Below are 20,390 nucleotides of genomic sequence, written 5' to 3' on the forward strand. Positions count from 1 at the left end.
TTCAGTACAGGAATGCAAAAGGACAGATGGTGGTTGACTTTGCAAAGAGGATGAAAATGGCTGTAGTGAACACTTTCTTCCAGAAGTGGCAGGAACATAGGGTGACATACAAGAGCGGAGGTAGAAGCACTCAGGTAGACTACATCTTGTGTAGACGTTGTAATCTGAAAGAGATCAGTGACTGTAAAATATTGGTACGGGAAAGTGTAGCCAAACAACACAGGATGGTGGTGTGTAAAATGATGCTGGTGGTGAGGAAGATGAAGAGGACTAAGGCAGAGCAGAGGACGAAGTGGTGGAAGTTGAAAAAGGAAGAATGTCGTGTAGATTTCAGGGAGGAGCTGAGAGACTCTGGGTGGTTTGGAGGTGCTTCCAGATGACTGGACCACTAAAGCTAATTTGATCAGGGAGACAGGTAGGAGGGTACTCGGTGTGTCATCTGGAAAGAGGAAAGTGGACAAGGAGACTTGGTGGTGGAACGAAGAAGTTCAAGTTTAGGTTGGACACTAAAGAGGGAGAGGTGGATTTGTACAGGTTGGCCAGACAAAGAGATAGAGATGGGAAGGTTATGCAGCAGGTTAGGATGGAAATGTATTGACAGGTGCCAGGAGTGTGATGGGAAGATGGAAGGAGAACTTTGAAGAGTTGATGAATGAGGAAAATGAAAGGGAACGAAGATTAGAAGAGGTGATTGGTGTGGAGCAGGAAGTAGCAAAGATTAGTAAGAGTGAAGTGAGGAGGACGTTGAAGAGGACGAAGAGTGGAAAGGCAGTTGGTCCTGATGACAAACCTGTGGAGGTATGGAAGTGTCTAGGAGAGGTGGCAGTAGAGTTTCTGACTAGTTTGTTTAACAAGATCTTGGAGACTGAGACAATGCCAGAGGACTGGAGGAGAAGTGTACTGGTACCAATTTTTAAGAACAAAGGAGATGTGCAGAGCTGTGGCAACTACAGAGGAATAAAGCTGACGAGCCAAACAATGAAGTTGTGGGAAAGAGTAGTGGAAGCTCGGCTAAGGGCAGAGGTGAACATTTGTGAGCAGCAATATGGTTTCATGCCTAGAAAGAGTCCAACAGATCCAGTATTTGCTTTGAGGATGCTGATGGAGAAGTACAGAGAAGGTCAGAGGGAGTTGCATTGTGTCTTCGTAGATTTAGAGAAAGCGTATGACAGGGTGCCGAGAGAGGAGCTGTGGTATTGTATGAGGACGTCTGGAGTGGCAGAGAAGTATATTACAGTGGTGCAGGACATGTATGAGAGCTGTAAGACCGTGGTGAGGTGCTGTATGTGTGACAGAGGAGTTCAAGGTGGAGGTGGGTCTGCATCAAGGATCAGCTCTGAGCCCCTTCTTGTTTGCTCTGGTGATGGACAGACTGACAGATGAGGTTAGACAAGAATCTCCATGGGCTATGATGTCTACAGATGACATTGTGATTTGTAGTGAGAGCAGGGAACAGGTGGAGGAAAATCTAGAGAGGTGGAGGTCTGCTCTGGAAAACAGAGGAATGAAGCTTAGCCACAGTAAGACAGAATACATGTGTGTCAATGAGAGGGACCCAGGTGGAATGGTGAGGTTACAGGGAGCAGAGGTGAAGAGGCGAGTGCAGGCAGGTTGGAACGGGTGGAGAAAAGTGTCAGGTGTGTTGTGTGATAAAAGAGTATCAGCGAGAATGAAAGGAAAGGTGTTCAAGACGGTGGTGAGACCAGCAATGTTGTTCGGTTTAAAGACAGTGGCACTGAAGAAAAGACAGGAGGCAGAGCTGGAGGTAGCAGAGCTTAAGATGTTGACGTTCTCTTTGGGAGTGAAGAGGATGGACAGGATCAGGAATGAGGACATCAGAGGGACAGCTCATGTTAGATGTTTGGAGATAAAGTCAGAGAGGACAGATTGAGGTGGTTTGGACATGTTCAGAGGAGAAACTGTGAATATATCGGTAGAAGGATGCTGAGGTTGGAGCTGCCAGGCAGGAGGTCTAGAGGAAGACCAAAGAGGAGATTTATGGATGTAGTGAGGGAGGACATGAAGTTAGTTGGTGTGAGAGAAGAGGATGCAGAGGACAGAGTTAGATGGAGGCACATGATTCGATGTGGAGACACCTGAAAGGGAACAGCCCAAAGGAAAAGAATAAGAAGTTTGTTTACACAAAAGCAAAGGCTATTTCACCCTCCTATTCCAAAAATTGCAGCTAAGGTTTAGGTTTTTAGGCTAAAGCTGAAGGAACAGAAAACTGCTGAGAGAGAGAGAGATACTCACAGCACTTTACACTTCTTCTCATTCACCCATTGGCACTCACAATCCCGCACTGATGGGGGAGCTGGCCTACATTCACCAGGGGCAACTAAATTGGGGTTCAGTGTCTTGCTCAAGGACACTTTGACATGTGAGTGGAGGAGCCGGGGATCGAATCAACAACTGTGGGATTGATGCACAACCACTCTACCTCCTGTATGGACACACTTCTCTTGTTATCATTAGCAAAATTCAATGTTCTGCTCACATAAGAATAGCACTTCCATAGCTGGATGGACTTCCAAATCCAACAACATTCAAATCTGAGAGGTTATCATGTTTACGCTGACTAAACCTAAGAACAAACCTGCTTCTGAGTAGGTCTGAGATTGCAGAACTGTTGCTTAGCAACAAGTTCAATGTGACTTTGGAAGAGCTGTTAAGTCAAAAACAAAATAACAAAATACTATAATAACAAAGACTGATAAAATCATATATGAGGATCATTGCATTCTGTCTTATCTTCTGTCCTTAAAAAGGTTGGCTTCTAAAAACTTTGTTAGAACAACACAATAATATGGACAAATACCAATAAGGTTTCAGAATGTGGCACAGCACTGACTCTGCTCTTTTAAAGCTATCAACCAACTTAGAGCTGTTAGTATGGACTGAAAACTATGCTATTTTAATTCTGACAACTGCATTTGATAATTCTGACCACCCCAGCATCTTGGAACATCTCAGAAATGTTGTAATCACACAGAGCTAGGTCCCTGACTCAATGGAACCTCTGTCACTGCATGGGTTACAGCTGTAGTTTGTTTAGAAAAAACAACATTTTTTATCAATGATATGCTGATTATATACAGCTATACAGTATATTTCCCCTCAAACCAAATAAGAAACACCTAATCTACAGACTCCAGTCTGTACATATTAGACATCCAGTTTATCCTGTCATCTAACTTTCATTCGTGATCATTATTTTTCATCATCAAATATTTCCTATCATCACTGTTCATTCACTGCACTACACAAAAAACTTTTCAAAATTAGTTTTATTTACTTAGATTTTTTTGTTTCTTGCTTTTGTGTTGCTGTGATTCTTGTTCTTCTGGGTGCCTTACTTTTGTCTTTCTTTGGAGCAGAGGGAAGTCATGACAAGGGAAAGCAATTTCCCTCTGAAATTAATAAAGTTGTTTGAATCTTGAACATGACTCCAACTAAATGTCACTATTGCTTTTTTCTTGATGTTTTAGGAGAGATTTGTTTGCGGAAACATTCACTCTAAAACTGTGGTGACAATAGTCAGAGGGCACAATATCAGGGTTATTATTCAGGCTTTTGCTCATCTGTCCAAATGTGCTCAGAGCAGGTTTCAAAATGACCACGTAAAAATTTGTTGCAGATGCATAGATAAAACAGCTAATTGCTGGTTAGTGAACAATTAGCCATTTTCTTTTACAGTGTCACAGTTTTTATTCAATGACCAAGGCATGTAAAGTGCACATGTACATTCAACTGACATATGATTTATCAAAACTAGAATGCTCTGTTATTGGCGTTTGATATCAAACTCATGCTGCAATTACCTTTTGGGTGGGGATGGGAGGTTGACGGTATATTTCAAAGATCTAGCAGCAAGCATGACACAAAATATTTAAAGCAGAAGTGCATGTTTCCAAGCCTTTCGTGAAAGTGTAGGCAGCTCGCATCAGTGTGAGGACTGTTTTATACCTTCAACCCCCCACCCCCACCCAAAAAGTGATTGCAGCATGAGTGAAATAAAATATGTTTAAGGAATTAAGCATTCATAAGCATAATAATATAAATCTTTCCTGTCTTTGCCTATAGTGTAGTGCCACTCCCTTTACATGCAGCTGTTTCAGAACTGCATCAACAAACTACAACAAAAAAGTTTGTATGATATCTATATTCAAGTTATATCTAAGGGTTAGATAGGGTTAGATGGAGGCACATGATTCGCTGTGGTGACGCCTGAAAGGGAACAGCCCAAAGGAAAAGAAGAAGAAGTTTGTTTACACAAAAGCAAAGGCTATTTCACCCTCCTATTCCAAAAATTGCAGCTAAGATTTAGGTTTTTAGGCTAAAGCTGAAGGAACAGAAAACTGCTCAATACACTTTAAATTTGAAAAACATGGTGGTTTGGGATTTATCATTTGGTTCCACATGCAATAATGCACAACAAACACACTGGCCCTTTTTCATGATGGTAAAGAAGTTAGCACAGCCAGTACTGAAGAAGCAAATGGCCTGCACTTATATACCACGTTTCTATCTATTGGCACTCAAAGTACTCTGTGTGTTTTCTCCCGTAGTTGTCTTTGTCCTTATCTGTCTCCCTCTCTCTGTCCCTTTCTGCAGGTGTCCCCGGCTTTGAAGCTGTGTGTCTTCCAGTGTGCAGCTACTGGTCCTACCAACCTGCCCAATGTTTTGTTGTTGCTTTTTGTTGCTCTTTTCTTTTCTCTCTTCACTTTCCACTCACCCCGACCGGTCAAGGCAGATGGCCGTCCACCCTGAGCCTGGTTCTGCTGGAGGCTTCTTTCATTAAAGGGAGTTTTTCCTCTCCACTGTTGCCTATGGCTTGCTCAAGGGGGAATTGTTGGGTTCTTTCTATACAGCTTTATAATCTTGCCTTAATTCTGTAAAGTGCCTTGAGTAACTTTGTTGTGAATTGGCGCTATATAAATAAAGTTGAATTGAATTGAAATGCAGCTGATCCGTGAACTAAAGGAATTTAATAATTCAGCAGAAGAAAGTGACTGATTGAGACATCTATGAGGCACACTGTGTTATATACGTTTTCTGTTGGAATTTGTAACACTTTATTTTTAAAATAATAATATATTTAAAATTCAGGTTAATAATCTCTTCTTTTATTCAGCCTTTCACTCAGCTGCATGTTCCTGTCTGCAGCCTTTTGATATTCGCATGCACTGTTATAACCTGCCGATTAGAAGACGTGTTATGTGTGTACGTGATAGAGAAATCAGCTTTCTCTGACAGAGATCCACCTGGGGAAACCAGGTTTCTCTTAGCCCCTGCCACGATTTCGGAAACAAGCTTTCAACTTTCCAGAGGAAGCAAACTTTAACCTGGTTACTTAAGTCCATGTTAACACACCCATTGTGAAACAAATAGAAGTTTGCAGTGTACCAAGTACCCAAGGCCATATTTAGGAATTAAGAACAAAATTTCCACTAAGAAAAACTTTTTTTTATTGAAACAGCCGAGAGCAATGTGATCTTAATATTTAGCATTTGGTTGTAGAAAGTAAGGGCCAAACTAAAAGACAGCATTAACAATATGACTTACTAACTGTAGTTTACTATACCAAACTGTGTTCATTGACCTGGACTGATGCCAGTGCTGCCACAGGACTATTTGTATTCATTTACTGTCTACTGCAGTGTCTACTGCTGCTGTTGATGTGGATAATGCAGGAAAGTTAAACTAGGAAAAACTGTCTAATTTAACATCCAAGTGTATTACACACTGGAAAGAAAGGGACAGCAACAAGTGATTGCTGTCTTTAAGAACTTTGAATCTAAAGACTAGGTAGGAATAGGAATAACTGAGAATGACAATAATAGAGTTTAAACTTTAGCATTTCAGAAATTTTAATTTTGGTTTCTGTAGATTATTGGTAGAATTTTAGAACACAGTGTAACTCTCTGGTCAATTCAAACATTTTATTAGATCTCAGTGTGACTTAAAATGTCTAGATTGCTCATGTGTGTGCCTTAAGTTAAGTACAAAATGTTAAAAGAAAAAAAAACAATAAAATACAATTAAATACAGTTAAAATACAAATATATACTGGGTTAAATGTATTGCCTGTAAGCATGTAGCATAGTAGTAGTCAGAAAAGAAAAATAAACTTATTTTTTTTTACAAATTCCATAAATTCATGATTACTGGAAATAAATCTCAAAACTGACCGTTTCAACATGAAGTGCAATAGACAGCAGCACCACCCTCATGTGGGAAATGGCTCTTTCCTCCTTTCATCTTTTCTTCAGATGTTCAGACCTGCATTATCACATCTTCTTCTCGCAAGGGAATAGGGCTTTGCCTTCTCTGTGCTTGTGTGTTTTTGTCCCTCACCTTTGCCTCAGCCTAGTAACCAACCCCAAGAATTTTCTTCATGTGCTCATAAACCACGTAGGAAATGCTGACAGCAGGAATGACTTTCATGAAGTTGGGCGTGATGCCACGATATAGACCTGGTACACCTTCATTGGATATAATGTATTTGAACTGGCCCACCATTGTCAGCTTGGGTTTGCCCTCACTGATGGCTGAAAGAAAGGGAACAATAGTAAAGTTACAGTTCATTCAGTTACATTTCTATTCAACTCTGATGCAACCTTATTTACATAGAGCCAATTGACAACAAAAGTCCTCTCAAGGAAGTTCACATGATAAAGTCAGAACATATTTATAAACTAAACACAAGGAATCCTTCGTGAGAAAGCACTATGCCAACAGCGTAGAGGAAAAACTCCCTTTAAGGGAGTAAAATACGAGGACAACATTACAGAAAGGCTGCAGCCGGCAGATACATTTGAACAAGGGAAATTCTACACAGTGGCACAGTGCTAACTGTGCTGCCTATAAGTTTATCAAAAATGAAAAAGAAAACAAGCAAAACCCTCAAAGCCTCGTCTTGAAAGCAGGGAGGGTGTCTCCCTTCTGAATCTGGATTAGAAGCTGGTTTACCAAAAGAGGAGCTTGATAGTTTAAGGCTCTGCTTCCCTTCTACTCTAAGAGGGTTGTAGAGATGAAGCAGATCATTGTTACTCAGTAGGCTCATTATGCTCAGTTTCTTCTAATATCTGTAAAATGTTGGAATCTATAAGCATATCTCACCTTGTGCCTGCATGCGTGTCCGGATGAGAGCAAGAGGATAAGATGCCAGTTGGCCACAGGTGCTGGAGATGGTACCACAGCCAAGCAAAACCATAACTCCTGGATCCGCTGAATCGACACAGTACTTCTGGAGCCAGGTGTTCTTTAAAGTCTTAAAGTAAGACCGACAAGAAGCAGTTTAGAAAATAAAGCAGAACAGCAGTGACAAATGGTGTTAAGGTTTAGGTTAGGTTAAGGGGAAAGAAGTTATGAAATATATTATTTAAAAGAGAAATATGTGTCCGAATTGCCTGATGTTGTCTTATAGAGAGCAAATCTGCATATAGATAAACACTGCACAGACAGAAGACTGAGCTGTCCTCCTGAAGCCAGTTTGTTCGGTTTAGGTTGTTCAGAAAGGAAAGCGGTTGTTCAGACAGTGGGTGTTCAGAAAGGAAATCACATATTTAATTAGAGACTGCACATTCATTGGTCTTGGTCAGATACATAAGGAGAAAGAATAATGGGGAAAGAATCAGCTTTGAGAGAAGTATTAGTTAGTGTGTGGCCTGGCTGAGTGTGGGTGCAGTTGCTTGTAGGAGAAGGGGGATGCAGTCTAGAAGACAGATTTGTCTTGAGAGGAGGTGTATGGATGTATCATTCTCTGCAGGTGTGAGTTTACTCTTTTTGTACATACTGTCATGGCCAAAAATATCAGCACCCTTGCAAATCTGTCAGGAAATTTAACCCTTCTCTCAGAAAATAGTTTCAATTGCAATTTTGGACCACTCTTCTTTTGCAAACTGCTCCAGGTCATTCAGATTTGAAGGATGCCCTCTACCAACTGCTGTTTTCAGATCTCTTTCTATGGTATTCAGATCTAAACTCATTACTCGCCATTTCAGAACTCTCCAGCGCTTTGTTTGTAACCATTTCTGAGTGTTTTTTTAAGTGGGTTTCGGGTCATTGTCCTGCTGGAAGACCCATGGCCACTATGTTGCACCCCAAAATTCTTTGGTAATCATCACATTTCATAATACCGTTCACACAGTCAAGGCATCCAGTGTTAGAAGCAGCAAAGCAACCCTACATCTTTAAACCTCCACCATGTTTAATTGTAGGGACTGTGTTCTTTTCTTTGAAGGCTTCATTTCTTTTTCTGTAAACAGTGCCTGGATGTCCTTTACTAAAAAGCTCTACTTGTGTCTCATCTGTCCACATTACGTTCTCCCAGAAGGACTGTGGTTTTGTCACGTACGTTTTGGCAAACTCCAGTCTTGCTTTTTTATTCCTTTGTGTCAGCAGTGGTGTCCTCCTGGGTCTCCTACCACAGCCTCCCTTTTCATTCAGATAGCGATGGATAATGCGAGCTGGCACTGTTGTACCCTGTGTCTGCAGATCAGCTTGAATTTGTTTGGAAGTTAATCAGGTTCTTTATCCACCATTTGAACAATCCTTCATTGTAATTTTCATTAATGTTGCTCTTCCGTCCACGTCCAGGGAGGTTAGTGCCAGTACCATGGGCTGTAAACCTCTTGATGATAGTGCGCACAGTGGACACAGGAACATTAAGATCTCTGGAGATGGACTTGAGATTTTTTTTTTTTATAATTTCTTCCCCTCAAATCCACAGACACCTCTTTACACTTTTCTCTTCTCCATGCTCAGTGTGATGCACAACACAAAGGTTGAGTCGACATCTCTCTATTTTAAGTGGTTGCAAGTATGATTACTCGCCACAGGTGCGTCTAAATACAATTATATGAGCTTCTCATGCTTAAAAAGCAATTATTCCTTGTAATTTTGAAAAGGTGCCAATAATTTAAAGTTTTACTTTTCTTTTCTGTTTTTTTGTGTTGTTCCAGTGTGGCCCTGATTGAATTGAGTGAGTGTTACACCAAACACAAATACCTCATACACAGCCAGGTCGATGCCAGCATAAGGGATGATGCCCAACGTATTTGGCAGGTAACCTCTATAGAAAGCTCGGAAACCCTCAGTCTTCAGGATCTGTCTGGCACATTCAGCCATACCTGAGTATTGTCCAGTTTTTCTTAATGTAAGTCGAGTCTTTAGCACCTGCCAAGCAAAAGTCAATAAAATACAATGAAAGGAGATCAAGCAAATCTGACTTGCAATATACTCCGTAGTGTGCTTCTTGTTGAACATGCCTACAACACTTCCAGCGACCTAAATCAATGCAAAACTAATTTACTCTGCTCATGTGTAATGTTTATTGTTCTGCAACCTGCATTAGCTTATTTGTCTGTGTCCAGTGGCACAGCTGTGCTCTTGCTTAGTACGTTTAAAACTTTTAAAGCATTAGTCAATTGCTCCAAAGAGAAGTAGTGCTTTTGTGACAACTTCGGTCAGTTTTTACAGCTGAAAATTGCATCTATTTATCTGCACTTTTTATGAAAACACTTAGGAAAAGCTACTTATCTTTTTACAGAGCTGTGTTAGTTTATCCTCTAGTAAAATCAGAATTACAAGGAAGTGTTATATGCTGGTTGATGAACCTTGCAATTAAAGACAGATAGAAAAGAACTGGACAGGGGAACCATCATCAAATAAGTTCTGAATCAGACTGACCTCCATGGGGTAGATGATGGTCTGGGCAGTAGCCCCTGCCAGAGAGCCAGCAATGAACCTCTCCTGTACCCTTAAACTACCGCCCTCTTTACTTCCTCGGATCACCCACTTAATCTAGAGCCAAAACAACAGAAAATGTTGGGAAACAGGAGATTAAAGGCATACGTGAAACAGAGGGAGAATTATGTTTTTCCATTACTGAACAATTATTTTATTTTCTAAGTCACCATGACTTTAGCAAACAGGTAGTAGGTTTTGTCATTGATTGATTAGGATGTACCGACCTGTTCATAAGCCATAAACTTAACAGCAGATTCAGGGGCGATCTTGAGAACATTGATGCCATTTCCCCTCCAGAGTGAGAAGAGGCCTCCCTCCTGGACCATCCCTTTCAGTCCAGCCCACAGGTTAATCCCCCGAGACACAGAGCCATGGACCTGGACACACAAACAAGAGTAGGGCACTCATCTTATTACAACTTGTGATTTAGGCTTCATAGCAGGCATCTGTGGTAGAACGAAAATAGTGTATATGGTGTTAATTCATGTTAAATACAGGTCCAGTACAAAAACTGAATGGAAAGGATTTTCACTGACGTTTACAATTTCTCAAAATAGAAACATACAACCAGCATGTTCTGTTACAGTTCTGCCATTTCAAGGACAATCTTGGACTTCAGTGGGTTCCTTAGCCTCACTTTCTTCATCTTCTGTCCTGGATTTTAATTTTGTGGTCAATCATGCTAACGCTCCTGCATCAGGGAGCCAGTGAAGTGAAGATAAAACAGGATAAATCTGCTCAGATTTTTTAGTGCCAGTTAAAAGACGTGCAGCAGCATTTTGGACAAACTGGAGTCGAGAGACTGACAACTGACTTAAACTAAGATAAAGTGCAATGCAGTAATCCAGCACGGTGGATAACAAAGGCATGGATTACTGTGTCAATGCTGCAAAGAATGGGCTCTGACCAGACTCTGGCCAGCTGCCTCAAGTGAAAGAAACTAGACTTAACAATAGACCGGCTATTGCTTTCAAGCTTCAGATCAGTATCCATTTTTAATTTTGATTTTAATAATTTCCTATTTGCCGTATTGAGCTTAGGGTCCCAAGTCTACAGCGGCAGCCCCACTAGATGAATTGATTCCCAACACAATCACCTCAGTCTTTCAATTGTTCAAATGTAAGAAGTAAAGAGCCATCTGACAGAAAAGCCGTCCTTCTTATTGAGTGGATATACAATAGCTCTGAGAGTCATCAGTTCTGAGGATGAAGCCCAGTGACACCAAATACAAAAACAAAGGACAGGGACTAAAATAGGGCCTTGTGGAACACCACAGGACAGAAGACCAGAAGAGGACTGGAAGTCTCTAAGTTGGACACAAAAAGTTCTAGCCTTTAAATAGGACCTGAACCAATTTAGAGCTAAGCCATTTATACCCAGTGTTCTAAGCGGGAGATTCAAATATCATGGTCCACAGTATCAAATGCAGCAACATATATTAACATGTAACTACATTAAGATAAGATTAGAATTATTCTAATTTTAACATTTTTTTGTTTTGTTCCTTGGTCTACTCTGCCCCCTTATCTGGTTTACACATACAGTATATTCACAGCCCTCAGGCTGCAAACTTGAATTTCAATTTTCAGTATTTTATTATAACTTGCTTTCCATGAACTCTTAACTTTGTTTGTTATTTCTGATGATAAAAGAACAAAAGGACTAGCTAAAAGTGCAGTGTTATTTAAAATTAGGGTTAAGTTTGCATCCCTTTACATTGAAATTGCATGTAAGTGGATGCAAATCTAATCCTGAACCTAGTACAATTACAATGTACGATAACCCTGAATATTCCACTAGTCACTGATTTAATCTAAGGTGCTTGATTGACTTGCAAAGTCAGTGCTGACTGACTTTTACATAGGATTCCTTGGTATGTACATATAAGCAAGATATATAGGCTGTAGCTCAGTTGGTAAAGCAGTCATCCATGTTGGGAATCAACATTGTAAAGGGCTTTGGATAAAAGTGCTATATAAGTGGCCATTTACCATTTACTATGTTCTTGTCTAAATATCTGCTTATTAATTCCTAAAAATAATACTACTACTAGACTATCCTGCAGCCTGAGCTTACACTCTGAACATGAGTAACATCTTATGGCACAGACCTTTCAGGCTATTTCATCATTGTGGATCAAGATTGAATTATTCTGTTATTGATGTGGGATATATGTATGAAGTTTATTCATCATTAAGTCCCTCTAATAAAGATGCCAGCATTTATGAACTGTAACACTATGCAATACGAAGACGTAATTGTTCTACACAGGAGGATGGTTTAGTGAAATGACTGATAGAAACAGCATCTCTCTCTCTCTTTTCCTCCCTTCTCTCTGCTGCATTCATCTTTGTGGTGCTGAAATTCACTTAAATTCACTTGACATCTTACTGTAAATCATGAATGGTCTAACTTTTTAATATGATGTAGACTAAAGAGAAATAACATAAATTAAATTGATTTAATGTTACATAATTATATAGAAATCTGTTGCTGTTCTTCACTCAGTTTTATTTTTCTTGTCTGACTGAAGAAGTTTTTGTACAAGCTGCTCCCTGTTCTCACAATTGGAAGATTCAACAGGAAGTCATTGACCATTCAGTAATTGAAGACAAACCCATGGGCCTTCAGGAAACATGTTTGAGGAGGAGAGGAGACTTGTTGGTTGTGGTGACTGCTCAACAGGAGTTTCCTACAAGTTTGATAGTGAAAGGACAGAACTGCAGAGACTGTGCTGATGTTAAAGTTAACTACTGTGCCAAATAAGTTTCGCATTTAGAGAAGTTTTCAGAGGGAGAGGTGGAAACAGTTAGAGAGAGGGAGGGAACGGGTGTAAATACCAGCATTCAATTTACAAAGGAGCCACGGGGAGGAACAAAGTAACATGTGTGGGGGGAGATATCAAAAACTGATAATCATTAACATTCCTAAAGCTACAATAAATAACAAAAGAAATTCATAAAATCTCAATATGATATAATATCCTATCCTATCCTATCATCAGGTACACTTCATCTGCTGTGTAATAATGCTTGAAAGTTAATTGATCAGAACATATGTGCTGAAAATGTTGTGCTTTTTTTGTTTCTAAATTAGGTGGCCAATCCACTAGAGTGCAGCTCTGGTAGTTCTCTCCCACTGTCCAGTGTTGTTGTTGTAACAGATGTGTTGTCTCTAAAAACTCTAAAAAAAAAGAAAAAAACATGATTGACTATCAGTCTCTGATAGGGAACATTTACTGATTCAGATTTAACAATGAACTATAAAACAATCTTACTCTGCAACGCCACTACTACATACTGTAAATTTACAATTTACAAAAAAATAAAACAATAGGCAATGGGGCAGTTGCTTGGGAACCACATGTAGTCTATCTGTGCCTGCTGCTGTCATAGATTAAATGGTAAATGTTCTGCACTTATATAGCGCTTTTCTACCTATTGGCACTCAAAGTGCTTTACACTGCTTCTTATTCACGCATTCACACTCACTCATACACCGATGGGGGAGCTGCTCACCGGGAGCAACTAAGTTGGGCGTTCAGTGTCTTGCTCAGAGACACTTCGACATGTGAAGTCAGGAGCCAGGGATTGAACCAACAACTGTGAGATTGGTGGACAACCGCTCTACCTTCCTGCGCCACAGTTGCCCACTGTCGCCCACATTAGGACTGATGTGGAAACCACACAAAAAAGTTGGATTTTCCTAAGGGACCAACCTGCAGAAAGACTTTGAGGCGGTCCAGTGGAGCAGTTCCTGTGCGGGATACTGCCCCTGCCATGGCTCCAGCAACCAGCTGCCTCCACACTAGACCTGACTGCCGTTCCTGCTCTGAGAACTCATCTGGCACCGTCAGATGTTCTCCGATGTCAAACATCTATAACAACAATAGGTATTGTAAAGGCCTTATTTATTTATTTATTTTTTGGTTGACCTTCAAGTAGTGGTTGACCGATTGATTGGTCAGCCAATTAACAGGGCAGACAGAGTGGACAGAAGCAAGGACAGAGGGACCCCAGGTGAAGTGAGGCTTCACCAAATTTAGTTTAGGACTGTACATTGCTGTAAGCATAAAAAGCAAGTAAATATAAGCCTATCTGGAACAAAATAATAATAATAATAATAATAATAATAATAATAATAATAATAATAATAATAATAATAATAATAATAATAATAATAATATTTTAGAATAAGAGTAATGTCTGCCTGCCATTTTTCATCCACTGTTGCATCAGTCCACAGCAAGCTTGTGGGCTGATCATTATTTACTATGAACATGTTTTTTCCAAACCCATCCTTCCTGTGGTGACAGTATAATACCCTAAAATCAGCTATGTGTACCTAAGTGTGTTTTTGATTCTTTAAAATGACAGTAAAATAATTTCTATCACATATTCTTGTTCATGATCTACAAATAATATTTCCATGATGTAAATCTTTTCTTATTTGGTTTTGAATTAATTTAGTTTACTCAATTGTAATTTAGTTTTTCAATTATTATTATTTAAAACAATGTAAATATTTTCAATATTCATAAAATGTTAATTTAAGTTGAGCATATTTGTCTATCTTCTGATGTTATTAAATTGTATTTTTATGATGCAAAGGAGAGAAATGAAATAAAAACATATAGGCATTAGAAATCTGCCATTGGCCTCCATGCGCTCTAAAAGCCAGCATCGATATTTGCCATTGAAAAACCCATATCAGTCAACCACTACCTTTAAAATATAATACAATAATTATAAATAATTTATAAATATAAACAATTATAAGTACAGTCAATTAGATGTCACTCGATATCACCCTTTGTCCTCAGTTTCTGTCTACTCCTATTTTTGTTTTTGTACTGATTCTGTTGTAAAAATGTAAATACTGCAGCATAATATCACTGTCATGATTATTAACTGTACATTACAATTACTTTAAGCTGGGGACTCACATGGGAGTGTTTCCAGTAATGGACAATCTCCTGCATGTTGTGGAAAGGGTTGAACAGGAAGTGATCACGCCACTCATTCCAGTCAATGGTCATAGTGCCATCCCTGTCTATACTGGTAGAGATAGTCACATCACAAAATCAGAGAAGTAGAGCGATGTGGCATCAGCAGATCACATTTGGCTTCTGGCATCTCTTCAATCATTGGAAATGCTTTACTTTGGTTCATAGCACACATCTCTTATATATGCCAGCAACTCCATAGGGTGTCCACACTGTGTCTTTAAACTCACATAGGGTTTATTATTTATGCAGTATAAACAATAGAACAACAGCTTTTAAATTATGAGGTTATATTCAATACAAGAAAGCTACATTAAAGCACACAGTAAACCTGCATAAGGTTACTGAGCATGCAAAGCAGAATTGGCTTCTCGTAATGTTTAAATTCTTAAATACTGCTGTACCACCTGTCAGCACATCAAGTGGTTAAAATTGGTTCCACCTGTACCAACAGTACTCTTTGAGCCTTATTTTTTTTATAAATTACCGTATATGTTGAGCCATAATTACCATATAATCAGCATTGTAAAATAACTATAACATCATATAAGTTGCATTGTTTTCATGGGGTACTTTTAATTTTGTTCAAATTAAAAGCAGTATATTTACTGCTCAGGACCTCTACGTGAGAAAATGTTTTAAAGATGTTCTTGTAGTGGAGAATAATTTTTTTTGACCAATACTTGCTCTCGGTAAATGGGCACTTTTATCCAAAGCGCTTTAAAATGTTGATTCCCATTCACCCATTTACACACACACTCACACCGATGGTGGTGGCTGCCATGCAAGGTGCTCACCTGACCCACCGGGAGCAACTTGTGGTTCAGTGTCTTACCCAAGGACACTTGGGTAGTGAGTTTGTGTACTTCTACCACCTCTGCACACAGTGTTTCACATTATGCTGTTTACAGTTTAGGGCTGTGTAGCTGCAGACTGCTCAGAGTGGCCATGATCCTTATGCTCAATGACTATTAAGACCACTAATGTTAATGTTGGGGCTGATTAGTGTAAAAAAATATTGTCACAGATTTTCTGAGACTTGCCCTTCAGAAAAATACTGGTCCTGGTCTCACAATAAATTGTTACACCTCGTCTCCAACCACTGATAGTACGTCCTGGGGCAGCTTAAAGAAAGTTTAAAGTGCTTATCTGAAGGACTGGTATGCCCAAACCATCCTATTTTAAAGAATAAATATCTGTTTAAATAAAGCCAATCCAAATGTAATCCTTCTGTTTTTGTGTTTTGCCTGAACCTGCTGGTGTTGCAGCTCTGCCCTACTTCACAGTTGGGCACTACAGTGCAGCTTTCTGCTGAATACAAGAGGTAAAATTAGAGTTTGTTGGTGTTAAAAATAAATTGGGCACTTGGGTACTGACTGATGCTAAGATTGGGAAAATTCTGCAATGTAGTATCATTTCTTAGCGATTGGCAGTGTAGATTCAGCTAACACCCACTACTGCATTTACTGGTTAACATAACAATTAAAATTCCTGCCTTTTCCTTGACACATTTGATATAATCTCATCATTCTTCTTGCTATTATCTGTTTAACATTGTGATCCATCTCTCTCCATAAACAGACACACACACAGTACCTCTGCAGTATTCTGGAGGCTTGCTCTATGGTGATCTCCACTCCAAGCTTGTGTAGTGACTGCTGGATCTCCCCTACATCAATTCGACCTAAAAAAAAACAGATTTGTTGTTTAGACTCTAAATGAGGAACTGAAGTGAGTGTAGTTATGGTTTATTGTGCCCACACCATCATTGTTGTGGTCAAGGTTGTGGAACATGAGCCGCAGCCTCTTCTCATGAGCCCACAAGTACTGAGAGAACTCCTCAAAGTCCAGCAAACCATCCCGGTTGGTGTCACTCTCAAGGACTATCTGGGAGTGGAGCAAAACACAGTTATTCATTCAGCAGGGATTACAAAGGAGTAAAGAGGACATGGAGAAGGTATGAAGAAAGTGGAGAGTGTGGATGTGTCAGCAAGGTCAGGGAGGGCAAAGTGTGAGGAAAGGATAGAGTATAAGCGACAGTATTTCCTGTGAAATTTGAGAAATAAGCCACATCCTCTCTTGGTTAAGATACAAACATAAAGAAAAACAGAGGTCCACATAGACACTAATTCCTTCCCTACTATCCCTCAATTTACTGTAGGTACAGTACAGTTCGAAGTGTCTCTGGGCAAGACACTGAACCCCTAACAGCCCACTCCCCTCCCCAGCTGTGCAGTGCCGGTCCAAGCTTGGTAGAAATTGGGGAGGGCTTTGTCAGGAAGGGCGTGTGGAGTAACAACCTGCAGACAAAAAATCAAACCTGTGGACAATGGTCTGCTGTGGCGACCCTGAACTCACAGGAAAAACAAAACAAACAGCTACAGTTACCATCCATTTATTATCTGTAACTCCTTATCCCTATGGGAGTCACTGGTGCTGGAGCCTATCTTAGCTGTCATTGGGTGAGAGCCAGGGTCAACTCTGAACAGGTCTCCAGTCTACCTCGAGGCCAACACAGACAGACACACAGACATTCAACAATTCAGATGCACGTTCACACCTGTAGTCAATTTAGAGTCACCACAATTAACCTAACAGGTATGTCACTGGACTGTGGGAGGAAACCGTGGTACCTGGAGGAAAGCCACACAAGCATGGGGAGAATATGCAAACTCCACACAGAAAGGCCACAGAGTGTAGCAATATATAAATTACTAAACAACTAAAACAGAGTTAACACTTTGCTCTAAGGCAATAATGACTAACAGGTCTTGAATAAAAAATGTAAGATGACATCAGACAGAAATCTGATTATTTTTGTTTTAAATATCTGTCCTCTTTTGTAATAATGTACTGATATACTTGGTGATTTTAAACTCAAAATAAATAACTTAGTTAGTCTTGGTGATGTTTTGATTTCAGATTTACACTTGCACTGAAATTGAATCATCTGCAAGTGTAGTTATCTGCAAACTACACACATGGCTTGTTTACAAATTCCATACTTCTTTAATTTAACAATTAAATAACTTTTAAGTTTATTTAATTGGATAATGAGGAGTGGCAACATAAAGCATTATAACAGGGGGACAAGATGGGACCTGTAGGTGCTTGATGTTTTACTTGACTCTTGTGTGAGTTCCTGGGGGAATTGCCGCTGTACTCTATATTCATACAATAAAGATTAATTTTTCCTTATCTCATCAGTATTCACTACGGCAGTGAGCCTCATAATCTTTTAATATAAATAGGGCAGAAATAATCAAGTGAATTGACTCAGAGGCAGCTAGTTGATAGCTATGATAAAAGCTGCTAAAATCCCAAGGCAAGGAGTTTGTATGCTTCCACCCACATATCCTTCCACATAGAAACTGCTATCCTATTATTCTTTGCTCTGACTTATGCAGCTCCCAGTTCTCAAAGACTAAGTTTAGATTTCTGTCCATCCACAGAATCTAGACAGAAAAGCAGCTTAACATCTTTTCAGTAACTGCTTTCATACATGGGATCATTAAGAATTTATGGTGGAATTTATTTATTTTCAAATGTAAAACAATACATAGAGTTAGAGCTATTCTAATTTTTTATGATTGCAAGATGAACTGAAAATTGTTTTAGGCTATATAAGCAAAACCAAGTTGTAACCTACCACATTCTACAAATACAGTAAAAGAGTAATTTTAAAGACTAATTACCAGCAGCCTTTATGCTATTATGATATGTTTTTCATTGATATGATATGTTTTAGATTTTACAAGAAGTGGTTGACCTTGTCTGGACATTGTTGCTAGGCATCTAAAAGCCGCTCTGATTGCTGAAGTGTTACTAATTTGCCCCAGTGTCTGTATCTCAAAAACAGTGAAGCAGCCTAAGTGTTTGAAGATTCAGCAGGAGGCATGGCACACACACACACACACACACACACACACACACACACACACACACATATACACACTACTTAATTAAATTTACATTTACATGTAGTCATTTAGACACTTTTATCCAAAGCGACTTACAAGGCAGCAAAAATCAAAGTCAAGGAGAAAAACACCAAAGCACTTTTCCTCTCAAAAAAGTGTTTACATTTCACGAGATGCAAGTGAAAGAAAGAACAGAAAGTGATTTTTTAAAATTAATGCTATAGACTGAAGCAAGCTCATTAACGTCTCTTGCACATAAAGATTGTTAGACTGCTAGACTCTTACTCTTTCACTGTTTTCACTGCATGCCCATAAAGTAGCTGAAGTATGAGAACACTTGTTCCCGCATCTATGTAACCGCATCGCTGAGTAAAAATCCTGCTCCTCACCTCCTCTGCCTCTCCCTGGTGTAAACCAATAGCTGCCAGTCCGGTCCTCAGCTCATTGATATCAACCCTGCCATCTTTATTTAAGTCTAGCAGCTCGAATAGCTCCGCATATCTCCTCTTTCTGTCTGGATCCAGAGCAGTTTCGTTATCTCTGTCCTCGTTTCCTCTGAGGCGCATCCGCGCGCAAAACGGCTCCTCGTCTTCGCCCATGAGAAAGAGAGAACCTCGGAGCGCTGGACTGGTCTGCCGATAATTTTACAGCCAAGAATAACACTGTCAGAATTTAAAAGAGTGAGAGGTCTGTCCTTGTTTCCAGAGAAACCGGGCCGCCATCTCACACTATAAAAGAGAAGCGCTGAGTGTGGCAGCGCTGTTTGTCCGTCTTTGCTAAAGGAACGTCCCTCCCGGGTGGCTGGATGTGGATTAGACGAGCTCTCCTGACATCCCTGTTAATCCCTGTTAGGATATATTTTCTGTCACACCGACACGTGCAGACCTATAAACTCAGAAGACGTTTTCGTCATGAGCAGCTGGTTTTGCAGCACTCCCTCAAATGCTGGCGTATCTGTAACATTTTATTTTTGCTATGCCATCGGTAAGCGATCATAAATTCCAAACCAACAAAGGCAAAATGCCTAATGCACGTTTATCTCCACATAGTAGTTTAGTAGTTTGTATCCCATATGCTCTGTATGTGTTTCATCTACTCATGTGGTCACACTTCATTTGGTGTGATAATGACAATTTATAATGAGGATGCAAAACTGTGGCATCAGCTTTGGCCATTCTACCTCGTATCGTTGCCATGACAACAGCTGTGAATACATTTTGGATTATATAGTTATTCAAACACCAATTTGGGATGGATCTATTATCGTGGTTTTAGAGTTCAAATAATATGTTTCCAAAATCAAAGACTAAACATTTAAGACACATTTATAGAACTTATTGTGAAGTTGTATTAGGTAGCAGCCCTCGAGATAACCCTCTATTAATAGCAGTAATCACTGGGATTATGAGTGACGTGCAGCAAAGGAGTGAAATGCCTGGTCAGCATCCACAGGATTGGACAGTGAGAGAGAGAGAGCAGGTTTTCACATGGGTCTTTAGCTAAGGGCCTAATAAAGTAAAGGGGTCAGAACCATTGTTCTCTCACAATAATTACAAATTACAGTGGCCCGGTCACTCTCCGAATACCTTAACACGTCATACACATATTTGGTAAAAAAGTGGTAAAAGGTTTCCATGACATTTCTGTGCTGCTGCAAGAGTGAATACAACACATAATTCACACTACACAACACTTCTCAAGCATTTCTAATG

At 39.7% G+C, this 20,390-nt stretch overlaps 1 protein-coding gene across 3 annotated transcripts; it reads right to left on the reverse strand.

Annotated features, from left to right (window-relative positions):
* Positions 1–3,774: 3,774 nt before the first annotated feature.
* Positions 3,775–19,870, reverse strand: LOC137106157 (mitochondrial adenyl nucleotide antiporter SLC25A23-like). 3 transcript variants are annotated; one of them, XM_067489235.1, is made up of 10 exons: positions 19,068–19,870; positions 16,522–16,645; positions 16,355–16,442; positions 14,699–14,810; positions 13,472–13,630; positions 9,978–10,130; positions 9,694–9,807; positions 9,013–9,180; positions 7,123–7,273; positions 3,782–6,551 (listed from the first exon to the last, which is right to left on the reverse strand). In XM_067489235.1, the coding sequence occupies exons 1-10, from the start codon at positions 19,275–19,277 to the stop codon at positions 6,370–6,372; spliced, it is 1,461 nt and encodes a 486-aa protein (XP_067345336.1). In that variant the 5' UTR covers positions 19,278–19,870; the 3' UTR covers positions 3,782–6,369. The 3 variants fall into 3 exon arrangements, with proteins under 3 accessions (XP_067345338.1, XP_067345337.1, XP_067345336.1); XM_067489236.1 differs by lacking the exons at positions 14,699–14,810; positions 19,068–19,870 and having other exon boundaries at positions 3,776–6,551; positions 16,522–16,573; XM_067489237.1 differs by lacking the exons at positions 13,472–13,630; positions 14,699–14,810; positions 16,522–16,645; positions 19,068–19,870 and having other exon boundaries at positions 3,775–6,551.
* Between the last annotated feature and the right edge of the window lie 520 nt (positions 19,871–20,390).

Source organism: Channa argus, chromosome 20, assembly GCF_033026475.1.
Source record: "Channa argus isolate prfri chromosome 20, Channa argus male v1.0, whole genome shotgun sequence".
Lineage (NCBI taxonomy): Eukaryota > Metazoa > Chordata > Actinopteri > Anabantiformes > Channidae > Channa > Channa argus.

Coding starts and splice junctions, on each gene's coding strand:
- LOC137106157 (XM_067489235.1), bottom strand. CDS start 19,277: ATGGGCGAAGACGAGGAGCCGTTTTGCGCGCGGATGCGCCTCAGAGGA. Junction 13,631..14,698: donor ATTACTGGAAACACTCCCAT/GTGAGTCCCCAG, acceptor TTGTTGTTATAG/ATGTTTGACATCGGAGAACA. Junction 6,552..7,122: donor GACACGCATGCAGGCACAAG/GTGAGATATGCT, acceptor CCTTTCTTTCAG/CCATCAGTGAGGGCAAACCC.